This window comes from Ceratotherium simum, chromosome 2, assembly GCF_057802395.1.
Source record: "Ceratotherium simum simum isolate JZ-2026a chromosome 2, ASM5780239v1, whole genome shotgun sequence".
Classification (NCBI taxonomy): Eukaryota; Metazoa; Chordata; class Mammalia; order Perissodactyla; family Rhinocerotidae; genus Ceratotherium; species Ceratotherium simum.
Genome location: NC_141901.1, coordinates 87661358 through 87681520, shown reverse-complemented (window position 1 = coordinate 87681520; position 20163 = coordinate 87661358). Strand labels below are relative to the sequence as shown.

The following is a 20163-nucleotide window of genomic DNA, read 5'->3' as shown; positions in this document are numbered from 1 at the left end:
GAGCACGGCTTTACTACAGTTTAAATTCGTCATTTTCTCCATAAGTGTCCTGATTTTAACTACTTTGTTTTTGGCTTACTAGCTTGAAGACCATACAGACACCTTGATTAAAGTGCACAAATTTAAATACGTAAACTCAGTGAAATATTTAGATCACTTTAACGACATAGCATGTATCCCAACCCAGTGGACCCAACACCCTTCTGAACTATAGTACAAATTGTGTCTCTCTTTCCCTTTCCTTAGTCCAAGGGTTCAGCAAAATCTGCACAAATGCTGCTCCTATGTTCTTCAAATTAGCCATGACACATGAATTTATATACCCTACTATTACTTGTATTAATAGTTCTATCTTGATTATACTCATGAGTTCATAAAAAAATGTTTATATTTTGTATTAGATAGTGTGGTTCAGTCAATATTTTCATGTACAATAATGCCTAATTAGACAAGTGCTTTGTACTCAATCAATATTGTAGAATAAGTGTATGCTTAATGAAAATAGAAGTAGAAATCATTAAATCCCAGCTATGAACAGTGACTAGTTATTTGTCTTAGGGAGAGCATATGTCCTCCTGCTGATAATTCATTCACTCAATTAATCAATGACACAAATATATACATTACTTTGTAAGGATAAATATCTAAAGGTAAATGCAGATATAGTAGGAGGAGAAGAAAAAATTTAAAAAGCTTAAGAGTTCCTCCATATTTACCTTTAACTATACTTTCTAGACATTAAAATGCATACCTAAAATACTGAGAATATAACCAAATCAGGCGTCACAATGTGCTGCCCAAGTTTTTTTACACATATCCATTAATCTAGTCAATCAGCCGTGCATTTCACAAGACTTTCTTGGGTGTCTCAGTAGTGCCTTACTATGTACAAGGCAGATTCAAAACTCAAGAGAAACACCTCATAGAAAAGTATTTTATGTGAATGAAAAGATGATGCTGCATTTAGGTATTTATCTGAAAGCCATGACTTTTTACTTCAAGAATTGAAAAGTGACTATAGATTGAAGAATTCCTACCATTAAGAAAAATTCAAGTTTGACTAATTATGCAAAAATCACACATATGCTACTCTGACTAGAAGGCCACAGACAATCTTCCCCTAATTGTCTGTGGCCCGAGGAGCAGACAAGTGACACTGAGTCCACAGAGCGTGTTCTCACAGTGCGTTTCATTTCACCACAGAAGGAGCAGCTTCCCTCAGGCTTCTCTTCAAGCCCGCGGTCAGGCCAAGAAATAATGAGTGAGATGCTTAAGTGCGTGAGTCAAGTAAACCATAGTTTTGTGATTCTGGGATTTTAAAAGTCTATAAGATTTACTTCTTCAATAGACTGAAAAATAGCACAAGTGAAATATCTTTCTTACTAGAAAAAAAACTATTCGCTTTAAGTCTTCTTTTCTTTTCTCCATATTGTGGGAACAGGTTTTCTCTCAGCTCTTTCTCATGAGGAGCTACTTGGTCTTTACCTCTCACTCATAGGCACTATCATCCAAATTGCCCAGAAAAGTCTAAAAGTATCTTCTCAGCCACATGACACTTTTCCCCTCAACCTCTATAACATTCATCTATGACAATATCTTTTCAACTGGTGAATTAGCGCCTGGGGTTGCCAACACAAATGCAGAGAAAAGGAAGCCGTCGTTCTTTTTAAACGATGGTGAGTCTCACACATCATTCCTCAAGCAGGGTCCTCTCTTAGGCAGCTTTCAGTCCACAGCACTCCATCTCTCCGGGGCTGCTCAGCACAGCGTATTCATCAAGGCGGCCGATGCAATTGTTAGCCGGCTGTTTAAATGGGGCCGACTTGTCACAAGAGTGACAGCCCGGGCAATTGTTTGCCCTCTGGGAACAGGTGCAGGCAGGTTCAAATGAAACACAACCAAATACTAACAGCAAGATTCTTAATCATGTCAATAAAAGGGATGTACTGGTGTCTGGGATTCAGTGGTCACAATATGCCTCTTACACTTTTGAAGATGAAATGCTGTCTGGTTTTTCAATAGAGAGTTCCAAGGAATCTATCATGTCGTTATTATTTTTAATACATGCTTCTTGTTTGCTGGATGAAATTTCTAATTCTGATACTCCACATGCTAAAAGGCATATTTTTGAACAAAACAAGGTCAGGTTATCAAAATAAAGAGACGGAAAATAAAAGAGCCTGGAGGTGGAAAAACGAAACAGTAATAAGCAATGAGATTTTATTTCAGAATAATGGCAAAGTTTTAATGTAAATACCAAGGAGGCAAAAGAGCTCTTAAAAAGGATAGCTTAATAACGTTATTATCAAAATGACAAGATAAAATAGTTGGCCAATTTAATTTTTGGCTCCAAAATTTCCCAACATTTGTGGACTAGATTTTATATGTTCTGATAGCTTTCATTGCATACCTATTTAAAATATTCTATGTTCTATATCTATATAATGCTGCTAACTCTATACAATTTTTTTCAATAAAATTCCAACGACAATTGAACAGCACAAATGTAACTAGCTATCATGGCACTAACAAAAGCACCTTAGTATTCTTGGTGTTAAAACAATCAACTAATTGTTTAATATTCACAAACTATCTTTTAGGAAATAACTTCTGTGAGGAATAACAGAGACAACATACTGTCTTAGCTTTCATAGTGTAATTAATTCGTGTGCTATGACCTTGTGTAATTAACTTGAGGGGCAAAAGTTAACACACATGAACAATAAGTGAAAAATGAACTACTGAATGATGGAGTTTCTAAAATAAAGAGCTCAATGAAGGCTGCCAAAATAGAAGAGTGCCATGGAGGAGAAGGATGATGAGCCAGAACTGAGCAAAAGGCCGGGGAATGGGAAAGGAAGTCCATACAGAGAAGAGAAGGTTAAATTTGGGTAAATTTAGAAACCCATTTTTATTTCCTCTGTTTCAAAACCAAAAAAACAGTGGCTAGAGAATAGGATAAGGTAAAGAGCTCAAGATAAATGCCTCTAAAATGTATATTCTTAAGGAAGCAAAATTCTTGTATTGGGGGGATTTGCTTTAATTTTAAATCAGTGGATATTTTCTGATTTGCAGAAATGTTACATTGTTTCTCCAAAATCCAGGGTCTGAAGTTGGTTAATGTCTGCATCGTGGCTCCACCACTTTCTGGCTGTGTGAGTTACTTAATCTCACCATTTCCAAGTTTATTGACTGGTAAAATGGAGATAAAAAGAAAAAGTACCTGCTTTTTGAGGTTGTTTAAGGTAAATCAGATAATTTATGTAAAATATTTAGCACAGGGCTTAGCACAAAATAGTCTTAATAAACAATACCTAAAAGATACCTTTCCAAAAGCAGGATTCCAATTATTTATATGCACGCAGTAGTCAATGTTAGTGTTCACCTGTCGCTGTCAGTTATTCAATAATTACAGCTCTAAATGATTAAAGCTTTCCCTCCAAGGAAGATCTAAGTACTGCCTATATCCTTCTCTGTTTGAACAAAAAAAAATTACTCTGCTTTAGAAAACATCCGTTTGATCCCAAGAAAGCAAGGTGATTATGCAGCACAAAAATAATCCCCCGATGACCACATATTGAAAGAATGTACTGAATCTTCATGAAATCAACACTTGATAATTGCCCACCATTACTAAAGAAATAAAAAAATTGAGTCCTTTGTGTTTTGAACCAGTTATATTTATATGCAAACACATTTTCAACTTCTTCCAGGTTCCAGTCACTTGGATAGTTTCTTTAAAATTACCCACTCAGGTGACATCACTTTTCCATTGGAGTCTTTAACTTTCTCTATGTCATATAGGAATACAAACTTAAATCCAATATAAAGGTAAATTTATAGAGAATTTACAGAGAAATTTGTAGAGAAAAGAGCTTACATATTAGGCATGTCTAGAAACACAAAATGTAAGTATTAAGAGAAATTACAGAAAAGGTCTAGTTTAAGACTTTACAAAAAATATTTCAATGTCTGACCTTACTATTGAGCAGTTCTTTCAGCTATAATAAAAATGGCAGCAAATCTTGCTTTCAAATTTGCTGAAAGTTAACATCATTCTAATTTTTCACATTGTGCTTCACTCTTTACTTTGACTGTCAGGAAGCTCAGGGTCAAATTTTTAGTTCAAGTATAGTCATGCTCCCGTCTACAGTTCCTAGTAAAATTATCTTCTCTTTTACTCTAAACAATTTGTGCTCTCTATTTTATTGTGTTGATATGTGTGCATGAAATTTTAGAATATGTTTGCCTGGGTTCCTTTTTGAAGAAAGTGTAACTATAAACTAACTATTTGCTCTGGTGATTACTTGATTACTTAATTTACTCTTACTTTATATTATTTTAATATATTTCTTGAATTCAAAAATTTAAGATTTTATACAGAAAAAAAATTGAGAGGTGAAAAGAATGGGGAAAATGGACAGCAATTCAAAAAATCATTATAATATGACCTCATCCTCCAGTCTAAAGCAAACTACAGAGACATACACATACTTACATATAAAAGAGGGTTATTGTTATTACTGGTATATGATCCAAATGTACCGGGGAAGATCTTTGATTGACTAAGAACCACAGAGCCTTGGCCAAACTCTTTTATGGGACAAAGCAGGAAATGGGTTCCTTCTTTGACTAGACATTATTTCAGTGAATTAGGTCTTCAAAAAGGTCTTAAAAATTTAAAATAGGCCTCAGATGATGAGGGCATCTTTCTCAGAGTCATTTTAGGCTTAAAGATTGTGAGGGGCCCACCTCTGCCAAGAGAGAGAATCCTTCCATGAAACTAATATGGCAGCATCCTATGTTAAGGTAAGTTAAGAAGAAAAAAAAAATGGAGCTCCAGCAGGAATCTTTGACTTTCGCTTTAACTGACTAGGACGTAATTTTCAGTTTTCCAAAGCCACAAAATGGTGTGTGTGTGTGTGTGTGTGTGTGTGTGTGTGTTTAAGAGGGGATAGTTTGGGATTTTTTTTTAAAAAAGTAGTAACTTTCTAAGTAAACAGACAATGTTGTCACTGCGAGCTTTACCTAACACCCTGCTGAAAAATCCCATCAAACTAAGGAAAAAGAAAGGATTAAAGAGTGACTCCAGAATTTGGATATCTACGGATTGATTGACCAGCATCCCCTGTTTAGGGAACGGAACTAGGCTCTAAATATTCCCTTAAAAGAGGATTAGCGCATTAAATATGAGGAAAAGAAAAGTAGGAAGCACACTCGCTAAACAGTCTGTGTCACGTGATAAGCTGAACAACTTGCCTTGTTTATCTTCTTCCGATTCACTCTCAGAGCGTCCAGCACCTTCATCTTTCACATTGTCATCAGCATCTGGTGCCTCCTGCCACAAGGTTTCACTCTCCTTTCCGGGGTCTGAGTTATCTTTTTCATCATCCCAGGGTGACTTTGACATTCCATTCATTTGATCATCAGCCCGTCCTTCCTCATTAGCTTTCTCATCTTGTTTCTCCTCATCTGCTTCAAAATCTTCTTCATATTCTGAGAAAAGCAAATCCCCACTGTGAGAATGAAAATAGAATCCCTGATACTTAACCCACTTCACTTTAATGAGAACTTTGACTCCATTATCCCCTCTTCTCTCAGCCTTTCTTCACTTCTTTTTCACACAATTAGAGAACATGGAAAACTAACAGCGATGATCAAAGATTGTAATCAGTTACATACACAAGAGCACAAAAGAAATGAAGCTTCAAATGACAAGCCTGAAACCTAATAAAAGTTCATTTACAAATGGACATCATCATCTACAATAACCAAAATGGACAAGAGAAGAACTTGATAGAAAACAATACATTAGAAATAAATTAAAAATGAAGAGAACAGGATTATAATAATGAAAGTTAATTTGGAGACCCAGTGAGGTCATATTTCATAGGAAGAATGTTCAAAATATTTGGATATCAAGTTAATGAATAGTGAAGTGGAAAAATTCAATTAATCAAGTCCAAAGGACCTGAGAAGTAACACTGTGAATAGCACATTCTTTGAGAACCAAATGGACATCAAGAAAAGGCATTGTGAAGGATTCTATACCTAGCTCAGAACTGAAATCATATGCATTATTCATCCCTACAATCAATAAAATAATTACATTCCAAGGATAAAAATTCTTATAAAATAGAATATTCTTGTCACAGCCACTAATTTGCTTCATTCCCTACAGAGGTGCAACAAATCTGTAGCAGAAAAAGAAAACTGTCACATCAGATAAACTCCAGCTGTCCCTTGCGGTTATAATTTTTCACCTTTCATATTTAATTGTTCCCCTTTTTGCTTCCACCAAAAACTAAAAAATCTTGAAGTGACAACATGCCAGGGATAGACAGCAAAATGATTTCATGCAGAACCAATTAAGCAAATAAACAATTCTCTGTAAAATAAAAATTACAGGAAAAATAAAGGTTCCCCTATTATGTGTGTTTTAGTTATTAGATATTCTGGTTTCTTTTCCACTGGTGGGGGCCTCTCGGGTAATTAATTGAGAGCTATCCACCCTGCTGCAATGAAAGAAACTTAATTTAGAAATACATGCCCTGTGCATACGAAGAAACCTCTGTAAATGCAGAGCATGTATGAGGGAGATGTAAGAGGAAAAGTGAACTCAGAAACTGTAACGAAGAAAGGCAAACAGAGAATTCATCACAAGAATGTTTTCATGAAAGAGATTTAATATGGGGAACAAGAAATGTGAATTATTATCAGTAAAACAAAATTATAAAATAAGAAAAAAGATGAAGAATTTGGTTTATATTGCATGAAACAAACGGAAAATACTAAGAAAAACATGTATTTTGATCCAGATATTTCAGGCCAAGTAATAGGATAGTTCCTGACTTGTCCCAGTCAGCTGTCAATCAATAAGCCTTTATTGAGAATCTTCTATGTGAAAGAGGATAAAACTGCAAGCTAAAAGACATTACAATAACACAACCCCTGCCATCAAGGAATCTCCACTTTTGTTGAGGAAATAATATGTAGGTACACAAGAGATATTATACTCAGTAGTTTTTATACATGGTCCTCAGTAATGTTAGTTTCAACACTACTGGGCTCGATTGCTATGGATTTTTATAAAGGATTCATGATTAATTATGTGAAATAATGTCAAATGAGTGAAATGGAATCATAGTAGGGCAGAATGTCATTTGGAGATCATGGAAGACTTCGTAAAAGGAGGAGTTTAGGTGAGCCACAGAATACAGAGAGATACATATACCACTTGACAGATATTTGCGACTGTCACAGGATAAGCAGGAGGCCAGACAGAACATGAGTGAATTGCTGCAATTCCATCAATAGTATCACATAGTGGTGAAACATGAGGGGTTTGGAGTCAGGCAGTCAGGTATCAAAGTCCCAGTTAAAATACTAACTAGCTGTGTGACCTTAGGCAATTTGCTTAACATCTTTAAGCTTCAGTTTTTTCATCTGTGACATGGTTAGTACCAGCATCACAAAGCTGTGGTGAGTATTAAAAGCAGTAATCTTGGGAACATGCTTAGTCCAGTGCCATGGATAGGAGGTGCCTAATAAATATTACGGATTAGTAGTAACAGTGGATTGTGATCGGGCACGGAGGGAGTTAGTCATAGAACAGGAGAAATCACACACAATATGTGCTCTGTTGACAGCAACAAACTTTAATAGAGACACTTGATTAAAATCGGAGACGTACAAGTGTCCACAATTAGAACACAATTACAGCAATTATTGAAGCAGAGCATAAAATTGAAGGAACATGTAGTGAACCACAAGAACAGTCCCTGCATCCTATTTTGCAGGAGCTTCTGTGTTTTCTCTCAAAATATGAAATTCAAGGCTGCCCTGGCTTTGTTCTACCTACCACCATCACCACATCTAAATAGGAGCCTTCTATTAACTACGAGCACTGTATTAGCATTGTAGCTCACAGCACCCCTCCTCTGTGTCATCTACTCGTGTCTTCAATGTGAATGAACTGGTGGCGTGCTTTCTGGATTCCTTTTCATAATTTCTTCTGTTTCCTCCATCTCATCTTCCTTCTTCCAGAGAATTTAATTAGCTTGTTTATCGTCCTCACTAATGAGGAAGTGAGTCAATATGAGGTCAACATCAATCCAGCTGCAACCCTCCCTCGCTGACCTCCACTCAAGCTTCTCTGCCCTGACCATCAGCGGCTGTTCTGCAGACAGCTCAAGCCTGGCTGTAGCTATTTCCTCTTCTTTTTTTTTTTTTTTTTTTTTTAAATAGAAATGGGCATTTAAAGTCCATTAACTAGCCAACACTGAAGAAAGATCTTGGGAAAAGCTGTATTCCAGGCATAAAGTACGCTACGCATAGCACTGGCCATGTTAGTTTAAGAAAGAAATGAAGAAAATGAAAAGTGTCTGTTGAACGTGGCTTTACTAAACCTACATGTCTTGAAAGTAAAAATGCAATCCATTTGTTAATCTCGCTGCTGCTACTGTTGCCATAGATATTTTTAATTCTCAGTCTAAGATAAGAATAAAACTATAAGGGATCACGAGAGAGGTAAACTGGGTCAAAGTGTTATGAGTGAAATCTTTAAGATAGTCACATTCTTTCAGTAATAAATAAACAGGAAGTCCCGTGCTATAACAGCCCTGTAGTTGTTCTCTGGATTTCTGAACCCCTTGGGCAGCAGCGAGATGCAGTGAGGAGGGAGAGACGTGGGATCTGCCCCTTTCCTAGTGCCAGCCCCTCCACAGTTCATCCCAGCCCATGGCTACTGCACCTCTACTCCAGGCTTTGTCTCTCGGGTGTAAGGGGGACACTCGGGCAGCTCCTCCTTGCTGATTCTTTGGACATATCACCCACAACCAGGTAACATCAGGGATAACTTGCACAGAATAGGAGGTTGGACAGTATTTGAAAGTCTGGGCTTTGGAATTAGACAAGCGTGAGACTGAAGACTAGCAGAGTATATGCCACTCCAAAATATGCCACTTTGGCATAAGGATTATTTTGAGCTGAAGGCAATTGAGAAGTAGTAAATACAAGCAAAGCTCTCTGCCCTCCCTTTATTTGCCTAAAAGCAGGACACAAATTTGTGGAGGTGTTCTCCCTCACTGCTCTCCCAGGAGGACAGAAGTTAATTATAGGAGACAACTCTGGACTCTTATCAGCCCAGAGATGGCACCAGAGGAATCAACATTACAAACCTCGCCAAAACTAGCCCTTATCTACCGTTGGCTTCCCATATATTGGCCTCCCCACAATTTGCTGCCCCTAGAAACTCAAAGTCCTTTTCCTTTGTCTTGTCACTTCTCTAAAAATGTATTGTTCTTTTGTTAAGATGCTATAATAAGCCCAAGTTCTAACCACCTCTTTGAGTTACTCAGCTCTGAGTGCTCTCATGTGTATGTGTGATGTACATGCTAATCAACTTCTGTTTGCTTTTCCTTTTTGAATCTCTTTTGTCAGTCTAATTCACAAGGACCCAGCCAATGAACCTCAGATGGGCAGCAGGAGAACAGTTTTTCTTCTCCTACAGTATGAATCCTAGTTTGCTACTTTCCCTTTGTATGTCTCAGCGTCAGTTTCCCGACCTGTAAAATGGAGGGGGTAATAGTATCTACCACATGGAATGATGAGGATAAAATGAAATAGTGTGTGGAAAGGGCTTGGTCCAGTACCCAGTGCCTGGTACTTTTATTATTATTATTAATTACTACTGTATATATGAATGTGTGTGTGTGTGTATGTGTATAGAGACAGAGAGAGAGACAGGGAGAGAGGGAAGGAAAGAGAAATAAAGAAGAGGAGGTAGAAGAAGAAGAGAAAGGGGAGGGGAGGGGAGGGGACGGGAGGGGGGAGGAGGGGAAAGGAGAATAAGAAAGCACGAAAGGCAGACAGATAGGCTCCAGGACCCCAAGCCTGCGTCAACTGTCTTTAGTTATGGAATACTCCATCACCATATAATCATATAGGTTGTGCCTACCTGATGCCAAAGCATTGATTTCTCCACAGCAAGTACATTCAAATACTAAAAAAGAAACAGGCAAAATTCTGTTTGGTCAAAATGCTCTCTCTGCAGAAGTGAACAGGGCCTCTGGCTCACACAGACATAAACTGCCCTCCCCTCGTCCCCCCACAAGCACCTCAACCCCTCTAGACTTAGGCCTGTCCTCCTCTGAGGTAGGTGACACAGGACTCCATGCAAAACAGTGCGGGAAGGCGGTCGGGGATTCCTCACAAGCAACAGAGTTGTCTAAAGACCAGAACTGAGAACAACATTTAATAGATATTTTTGCAATTTTAATAAATGCATTTTAAAGACTTAAGAAAAGCAACAACAAAAGAACCAGTGTTATCCATTACCATATTTAAATATATTTTCCTGGTCATCCTCCCAAACATCTTGTCCTGGTTTTCCTCTTAGTTCCATTTCTTCTACAGCAGTTCTCACTTCTCTGAACCCTGGTTTTTCTTCCTGAGCTGAAGAAATGACTGAAGCAGAAGTTTTGCTCCCCTCCATCTCATTCCTTCTTGGTATCAGGTACTCTCTATCCTTCCTCAGTTTCCCCTCACCCTTCTTCAGGTCTTCTCTTTTCTCAATACTCTTTTCTTTCCTAGGTTTTGGTGACACTGGTTTTTTGTCAAGGCCCATTGCAATAATGCACCTGTGAAAAATATTAACATAATGTGTTTATTAACCTTTATATATAGCACCTCAAAGCTTCTTAAATCACTTATTTCTTATTCTAGTAAGAAATTTTATAAGAAATATTTTTATTATAGTACACATAGTTAAAAATAAACTATTTTCTCTTTATTAATACTAAAATCTTGTAAATGGACCTACTAATTTTTAATAATTTTGCCCACAATAATAAACAAGGAAAGAAAACAAAAATTAAGAACTATAGTCTCAAAATAAAATTTGTGCCTTAAAGCATGTTTTTGGCCTTATAACAGAAACTAATACATATATATCATTCAGGTCCTTAAATGAGAATTATGTGATAAAAGAACATTCAGGTTTATAATCACAGAGAAGCTGAGATAAAAATAATCAGAAGAAGAAAGACACCATTCAGTCTTTGACAATTTATTATTCCAACAACACAACAGCGAAAGACTTACATACAAGGTTGATGGTAAATAAAATATGATTGATTTTTTAAGAAACATATACACTCAAATGTTGTTGGGCCCTTTAAATAAACACCTCAGGATCCTGCATGCTCATTTTAATAGAACTGTCACTACTGCTTTTAGAATGGCCTGTTGAAGCCTGTACCCCAATCTTTTGGTGATTTTTGCTGGCAATAAGCTTTTGTTCTTTGAAGACAGCAATAATTTGTAGAGGTCATAAAGTCATTCAAAGACAAATCTGGTGAATCAAGAAGATAATCTGAATGTATTAAGACATTAAAAAATATTTTTTAAATCAATTATAATAAAAGTAATGTGAATAAATTCTTTATAGCTTTTTTCCTATCTCTCAAGTTAATATTGAAATAAGAATTCCAATAATGATAGTAACACATACATTAATAAAAATGATGATTATGATAATAATAAGATTATTAAGCGCTCCCTCTGTGCCTAGCTGCTGGGTACTTTATACATTATCTTACAGGATTCATTACCCTACAGATCAATAAATTAAGAACTATCATCACCACTTTAAAAATGAGGAAACTGAGGCTGAAAGGGTTCCATGACTTGCCCAAGTTCACCCAGTTAGTGATGGAGCTGGATTCCAGTCCAAGACTGTTAGATTCCATCACTTCACACTGAAGTACAACCATTTTGTTAGATGGCAGGTAGAGCCTCTCAGATGCCTAGTTACACAGACAAATGTTACACTGCTGGGCTTACCACCTCCTCACCAGAAACTAACACAACCTGGAGAAGTTGTCACCAAGGCCCAGAGACAGTCCATGACCTGAAGAAGTTGCCTGGCAGTTATCAGTCTCCACACGCCTCCTCCTCTAGAACCACATGTCACCTTCTCTACATGTTACACGACTATCAGGAAACGGATCAATTAGAGAGAGTAGGTGAAAAGGGATCAGAATGCAGTCAAGACTTGTCAGTCCAGGAAGAACAGAAATAATATGTAAGATCTGAAAATTGCCTCAACGTGAATCAAATCCAATGGCAATTTCTTAAACTGAAAATTTCGCTGAATTTCAGCCATCCTCAGTCTAGAAATAGCATAGAGATTGATCTTAATTAATTCCCCCAACAAGCAAATATGAGAACTTAGTTATATCACTTATCTTTTCAGTATCTCCCCATAAAATAAAGCTAAGAGGATCTGCACTCAAAGTAGCCAACAGGCTCTAAAAAATGAAATAATAAGAATACATTTACCTCACCCATATTAAGCATGATAAATATTTCTCGACCGTAATGATGATGTACATAGCACATTGCTACCCTTGGAATAAAAGTGTCATGAATCTTCCCAGAGTACGATGACTAGCATTGTCTTCTGTTCAAGCGGTCCTTCCCTTATCAATGACAACATCAAATCCGTGGATTTGGAGCCTTTCATATGCTGTTACTTTTCGTTTATGTTGTGACCATGTAGAGCCTTTGATGCCTCCCTACTGCAGGCACAGACTTTTTAGTGCCCATCTGCCTAAGGGAATTGGACAGACAAAGTGAGTAACATCTGTGTGTCCTCGTCGCTGACTGCCTATTTGACTTCTGAGTATGACCTGAGGTGTTCATTCTAATTACTAGAGCTCAAAGCAGTCTGCATTCTACTTGCTCCGGCAATTCTTCCCATGTTTCACTCTAGCAACGGAAAATAGCTACCGCATCTCTTCACCCAGTTCCAGTGACTGAGGGATGAGTAGAATTGTGGAACCTTCACACTCTGGGAGTGACCACTGCTGAACTTTTCTTGTTTTCTGAGACTTTAAACAGGTAATTTGTAAACATCTTTAGAAACAGAACTCCCTATTGTTTTATTTTATCATAATAAAAGTTCCAGGAATCAGTATTTTTTAAATAAATTAAAATTAATTTCATTTTTAACAAATTGGACGAATTAATGTACATCCCTTAAAATGACTCAAAGTATTATTATGGATGTAACCAAAAAAATGTTATAAGTGATATCAGTCTCATTAGGGGTAATTCTCATCTTTCACTGGAGTTCTATATCTTCCATCTTTCACTGGAATAATGAGAGTAGTCTCGACTGGGGCAGAACCAAGTAAACAAGGCTCCAGCACTCACCCACCCATCCCTACCCCATTTAAATCAGTCGGCCTCGACTTTTACCTGATCTGCAGCAGGCAGACATCAAATGACACCACCCTGTTCTACTTTGGACATTCACAGATTTCATTTGGAGAAATGGTTATGAAGCTAAGAAAAAATTGAAAACCAATGTCCTGTAAGAACTGTGCATTTTAGTTGAAGGTGATAGGCCTTACTCTTTCATATCACAACCATTTTGTTATTATTATTTGAAAAGGTCAAAGAAAGAAGCTAGTGGGGACCGAGTGAAATCATATGGAGAATTGTACAGAGGCTGGTAAGTGTTGAATGGGAGAGTAGATGTCATCAATCAGATTTTGGTAGTGATTATTAAGCCTCCATAGAAAGTGTTTAGGACCAAACATTTACACCTTGGATTAACACAGCAACTTCTAAAGAATGCAATGTGTTTGTATGTGGATGATTGTATATAAGCTCCATAGCTTTCCTGGGAGCTAAACAGAAATTTGTTAAATGACTTGCTCACAAAAATGGAGAAAGCATATTTGAGTCAGAACAGAAAAGCAGCTTAGGGTGGGTACAAGCACACCTGGGAGCTCTTACTATATTGCTCTAGGCCATTCACTCTCCCACTTGCTGGATAACTCTTTAATATCTCTATTCTCTCCTAAAGCCTACAAACTCTGCTCCTTCAGCCTTAACCTCAGCTGTTAAATTCTTGTTTGACTGAAAAAATAGGAACAATCAGCAGAGAACTTCCAGTTGGTCCCAACATATCTACCAACTTACCTCTCTCTCTCCCCTATATGCCATCTCTCCTCCTGCTGCTACAGAAGAATGCTTCTCCTCTAAGGTTAATGCCTCCACTTGAGCCCCAGATCGCACGTCCTCTAGTCCACTCAAGCACTTTGCTCCAGCAATTTCTCCCTCTTTGTCATGCTTGACAAAGTTTTTCTTCTCTGGGGTATCAATCTTATCTATCAGCACATAACCATATTATAATATCTCCCAACTTAAAAAATAAAAAGCCCCCTTTGATCTCTACATCTCCCCTCCTGGCTACAACCCAATTTCCATCCTTTATAGCAAAACTCTTTAAAAAGAGTTATCTATATTCATTGGCTTTAGCTCTTCTCCAATTATTTCTTAAAGTCACTCCAATAAAGCTTGCGTTCCTACCAGTCCACTATAACTTGTCCAAGATCACAGTAACCAACACATTACCAAATCGTGCTCAATCCCCATTCTTCATTTACTTCACCTCTCCACACGTTCAACCCAGTTGATCATGCCCTCTTCTTCAAACATTTCGTTCGTTTCCAGGGCATCACTCTCTCTGGGTTCTCTTTCTAATCACTGGCTTTCCTTCTTAGGCCTCCTGCTGGTTCCTCTTTATCTTCCTTATTTTTGAACTGGAGTGACCTGGAGATCATTACCCAGATATCTTCTCTTTCTGCATTCAATTCTTAAGGAGTCTCATCCCCTCTATGACTTCAAATGCCATCTATATGCAAACCACTCTCAAATTTATATTTCCAGCCTGGACATCTCACCAGACCCCAGATGCCACCTGCCTACTCAACATTTCTACTTGCATATCTCATAGATGTCTCAAACTTAATGTGTCCAAAACCAAAACCCCTTCATTCTGCTCCCTACCCTGCTTCTTCCACAGTCTTCTCTATCTTAGTACACATTAACTAGACATTTTTCCAGTTGTTCAAGCCAAAAACTTTTCAATTATCTTTGACTCTGCTCTTTATCTCATGCCCTGCATCCAATCCATCAATAAATCCTGTAAATTCTGCTTTCAAAATACGTTTAGACCCCAATCACTGCTAGCTCCTTCTACCATCCTCTCTCCTCTGGATTAAAGTAGTTTGTGCTCTTCCCCTCTCCCTCCTAGTTTATTTTTCCCATAGGAGCTACTGTCAGATTGTGATAGGTCATTGCTCAAAACCTACCTTAGAGGCTTTGCATCTCTCTTAGAATAAAAGTCAAAGTCCTTGCAATGACTTTAAGACTCTACATGACTTGGCTCCACTGTCTCTCTGACCTCATCCTCTATCGTCCTATTCCGTACTTTTGCTCTGACCACACTAGCTTAGGAACACCAAGCATGCTCCTGCATCACACTCTTTGTATATGCTTTCCCTCTACCTGAAAAACTATGTGAAGGAGGAGACTTTTTTTCAGGTTTCCACTCAAAAGATGTCTTATCAGAAAGGCCCTTCCTGACCATCCTAGATAAAATAACATTGCCCTCTGACACTTGTCCCCCCTCACTCCCTATATCTCTCTCACTTTGTGCTGTGTTCATCAGGTTTATTGCCACCTGACGTATATATTAATTGGTTTATTGCTATGTTATTTGCCCTTCCCCATTAGAATGGGCTCCATGGGGCAGGTACTTTGGTTGGTTCAGTCCTGTGTTCTAGCTTGGCATATAGTTAATTCTCCATGAGTATTTTCAGAAAACAATTAAAGAAAGCCTGCAAGTGTGTCTCCTGATTTCAAACAGAATGTCCAGTATGGAAGCCAATAACCAATAGTCCAAACTGACCTTTTACCACGCATTTAGTTATGCCTGAGATTAAAACTAGGAGCATGAGATGATAATTGGGCCGCATCATAACACAAGCACACGTATAATATGCATAATCTATAATATCCAACCATATAAGCCAGATGCTCGGCATGTGCTTTGGGGCTCAGCCCAAAACCGGTTATTAAGAGGAATAAGGGGGGGAAAAACCCTCTCTCCTTAACTTCAGAAACAGAACTTAAAAAAAACAGAACTTAGAACTAAAACAGAACAAAACTCCCTTTGTGAGAAAAGGGAGAAATAGAAAGAGGAATGTGAAACACCACCAGCTTTTATCCCCATTACATAATACATCTGGAAATCTAATTTATAGCTTATAATTTCAAATACAACACACAGGGTTCTAATAAACAACCTTTAACTTGGATATTTTAGGCTCTTCCACACCAATATCTTTCTTAACAAATTGTGCTGAGAAATATGTCAGTAAAAGCATATGAAGAAAAATACAGCAACACTTGCCCTCTACCAAAGGACATGTGTTTCCATACTTGTAGCAAGGAGATGATCTCTCGACACGCACAAACCCAAAGTAGCCTCGTTTGCCTCCAAGTCTGGAACCTTTTCGATGCTTATATTCACAGCAGGAGCTTAACCTGTTCACCTGCATCCCGTTCAGGAAAAAGGTGAGACTGAAGGGAAAACCGTGGTGCCTTTTGGAAATAAACTGAAAGGTCTCTGCAATTAAAAAAGGAAATACATTAGTGAAAGCAACTGACTTTGGACTAACATGTACAAAATCACATTTTCCTTTTAAAGGCTTTTAAATAACTGCTTTTAAATAAATTTGTATTTTTAGTTGTAACTTGAAATAACCTCATACATACATGGATGAGGCAGAATTATTCTATCTCCACTCCATTCTCAATTCTACCTGAATTTGAGACCCCTTCTTGTTCCCCCACCTACCCAAAAGTGCAACCAATAAATTAACAGTCACTGCTTGCAATTAATAGTTTTTAATCATTCCAAGTCTTTACAATGCTCTTTGAAAAGGTCTCACCCTAGAGGTCCCAAACCCCAAGTCTGAGAAACCCTATTCTACAGGGTCTACAGAAACTTAGAAGCCAGCTCCTCATGACATATCTAATGTCACTTCCTAAAAAAGAAGCCTCCCTGAACTCTTCTACTTTTACCAATAATAGAGTTGATAATTTTCGCCTCTCTGCTATGTGCATATTTCCTATTGCTGCACTTATTACAACATATTAAAATATGGCTACACCAGTGGTTCTCACACTTTAGTGTGCATCAGAGTCACCTAGAAGGCTTATTAAAACACAGATTGCTGGGCCTCACCCCAGAGTTTCTAATTAGGTAGAGCCCAAGAATTTGCATTTCTATCAAGTTGCCAGGTGATACTTATGCTGTTGGTCCAGGGATAACACTTTGAGAACCCTGATCTAGATGTTTGCTGCCCTGCATGTTTATGAAATCCATGAGAGCTGAAACTGGTCTTACTCATCTTTGTTTCCCCAGATCCCAGGACAATGGCATAGGAAGGCCCCAATAAGTAATTAGTGAATTATCATTTTAACCTATTTCTTCTATAGTCATCTAGAAATACTATGTTTGTACCACATTATGCCCTTAAAAAAAAATCTAAATCAGATGCAATTTGTACTAAAGAATAAACTTATTGAGAAGGTAATTCCGTCATTTATACCTTAGTATTTATGATGTGAAATTAAACTAGGAAAGAGAAAACAGAAAAATTAGTGTCTGTAGAAACTAAGATGCAATAGTGGATTTAAAAATCCACTTGCCTTATTGGAGAGGATGTGGAGAAAATGGAACCCTCATACACTGCTGGTGAGAATGCAAACTAGTGCAGCCACTATGGAAAACAGTATGGAGATTTCTCAAAAAATTAAAAATAGAAATAACATACAACCCAGCTATCCCACTACTGGGTATATCCAAAGAACTTGAAATCAACAATTCAAAGAAACGTATGCACCCCTATATTCATTGCAGCATTATTCACAATAGTCAAGAAGTAGAAGCAACCCAAGTGCCCATCAATGGATGATTGGATAAAGAAGATGTGGTATATATATACAATGAAATACTACTCAGCCATAAAAAAAGACAAAATTGTCCCATTCACAACAACACGGGTGGACCTTGAGGGTATTTTGTTAAGTGAAATAAGCCAGACAGAGAAAGACAAACACCATATGATTTCACTCATATGAAGATAAACTAACACATGGACAAAGAGAACAGATTAGTGCTTACCAGAGGGGAAGGAGGTTGGGGGGTGGGCATAAGGGGTAAAGAGGCACATTTATATGGTGACTGACAAATAATAATGTACAACTGAAATTTCACAATGTTATAAACTATTATGACCTCAATAAAATTTTTTTAAAAAATCTACTTGTCTTAATGGTATATGGACTCCATAGGTGGTGACTAGAAAGCTAGTTTCACTGCTTTCATAACAGAAATTTGAATGGGACATTCATGTAATACCATCCATTCTGCTGCAGCATCACACCCCATGACTCCCTAAGAACCCAGCCCTGGAAGGGAGTACAGCCAAGGAAGTGCTGAGAACGGGCACAGGAGACCAACTTCTAGATGTGAGTGCCCTTCCATTTGGTACCCACATGGCTGGAGGGCACATCCACCTATTATTCCATTTCTTTTGTTTTTTTCAAACTTATTGAACAAGAATTGACACCCCCTGTCTTTGTTCCCTTGTTATTTATTTTGTAATTTTATATTTTAAAATTTAGTGACACTTCCCAACCCTGACTTGATGGTTTCTGTATGGAGTAGTGGAAAGAATACAGAACAGAAATCAGAAGATTTTGATCCATGTCCCAGTTCGTCACTTACTAGTTCAGTGTCTCTTGGTCAGTCACTTAACTTTGCTTCATTTCAAAATTCTCATCTATAAAATGAGGATAGCAGGGGGAGTGGGTGAGGGAGTGGGGTGGCGGGGGCAACCCAGTCTACTCACTTCACAGAGCAGTCTTAAAGACTACATAATGTACAGTATTAGAAAGCATTGTGTAATATTTGTAAAATGTTGTTATTCATTGTTGACTGACAGTGGGTAGCACTGTTTTAGGCACTACAGAAAAACAAAAATACTGAAAAAACATCAAATATGGTCTCCTCCCTCAAGAAGTTATAATTTAGCAGGAGAGATAAAATTCATTTACCAGACTTTCAGAGTGAGGTCACCAAATCCTCTCCCCTTAAAATTTTGTCTCTGAAAATGGATCAAAGACAAAAACAAACTAAGCAGCAGTTATTCATGAAAACTTACTGAACTTTTGGTAAGAAGAGTGGGAATCTGTGGCATCCTTGCCTGGGGCTGCTCCCATCCCCCTCACCTGCCACTATTTCATCACTGTGGTTCTAACAGGGTAGGGCGGGCCGTAGATAACCAGCAGCTTCACTGTCAGTGGGGGCTCACCTGATTTGGAGCAGAACACATAAAAACCCTGGCCAGTGGCATTACCAGTACTAAGTAGCAGTCTCGGAGGCAAGCTCACAAGGAAGTTCAGAGGTTCTGCTAGCCTGAGACTATAGTTCTAATTAGGGCCAGAAACAGGCCAGTGGACTAGCCAGAAATTTAACAGGAAGATACAGGCAACAAGGCAGGCATACATGCATTCAATAAACTCTATACACATCCCCAGCTAACTGGAAGAGGCATGGATTGGAGCAGGCCCAACCTACTCATATACATCCCTGGCCTATTGGGAGCTTGTACCTATGCACAAAGGAAACGTAAGAGAGTCTGGTGGGAAATAAAAGTTGGAACAGATTTGAACACTATGTGAACTTTGAATGCATTTCCCGAACCCCCTACAGTGGGTTGAATATTGCCCTCTAAAAATTCATGACCACCCAGAACCTCCAAATGTGACCTTATTTGGAAATAGGGTCTTTGTAGATATAATTAGTGACGGATCATGATGAGATCATCCCAGACTTGTTTTGTCCTTATAAGAAAAGGAAATAACACATACAGAGACACACAGAGAAGAATGACACATGAAGACAGAAGCATAGATTGGAGTGAGGGAGCTACATGCCAAGGACGCCAAGGATCTCTGGGAATCACCAGAAGTTGGAAGAGGCAAGGAAAGAGTCTCCCCTAGAGTTTCTAGAGGGAGCACAGCCCTGCTAACACCTTGATTTTAAACTTCTGGCTTCCAGAACTGTGAGAGAATAAATTTCTGTTGTTTTAAGCCACCAGTTTTGGGGACCTTTGTTACGTCAGCCCCAGGAAACTAATACACTCACAAACAGATCCACTGGCAGAAGATGGAGGCTTCACTGGCTCAAAGTGTTTGGCTACAACCTCTGATAAATCATTGGATCGTCACTAA

The 20163-nt window shown here is 38.1% G+C and overlaps 1 protein-coding gene across 1 annotated transcript in view; it reads right to left on the bottom strand.

Moving 5' to 3' along the window:
- ERICH3 (glutamate rich 3) overlaps positions 1-20163 on the bottom strand; it is a 99006-nt gene that overhangs the window by 20456 nt on the left and 58387 nt on the right. Inside the window, exons 9-11 of the mRNA XM_004431580.3 lie at positions 16300-16486; positions 10339-10640; positions 5260-5496 (exon numbers count right to left, since the gene is read on the bottom strand). Coding sequence (XP_004431637.2) covers positions 5260-5496; positions 10339-10640; positions 16300-16486 — 726 coding nt within the window. The remainder of the gene's footprint in view (positions 1-5259; positions 5497-10338; positions 10641-16299; positions 16487-20163) is intronic.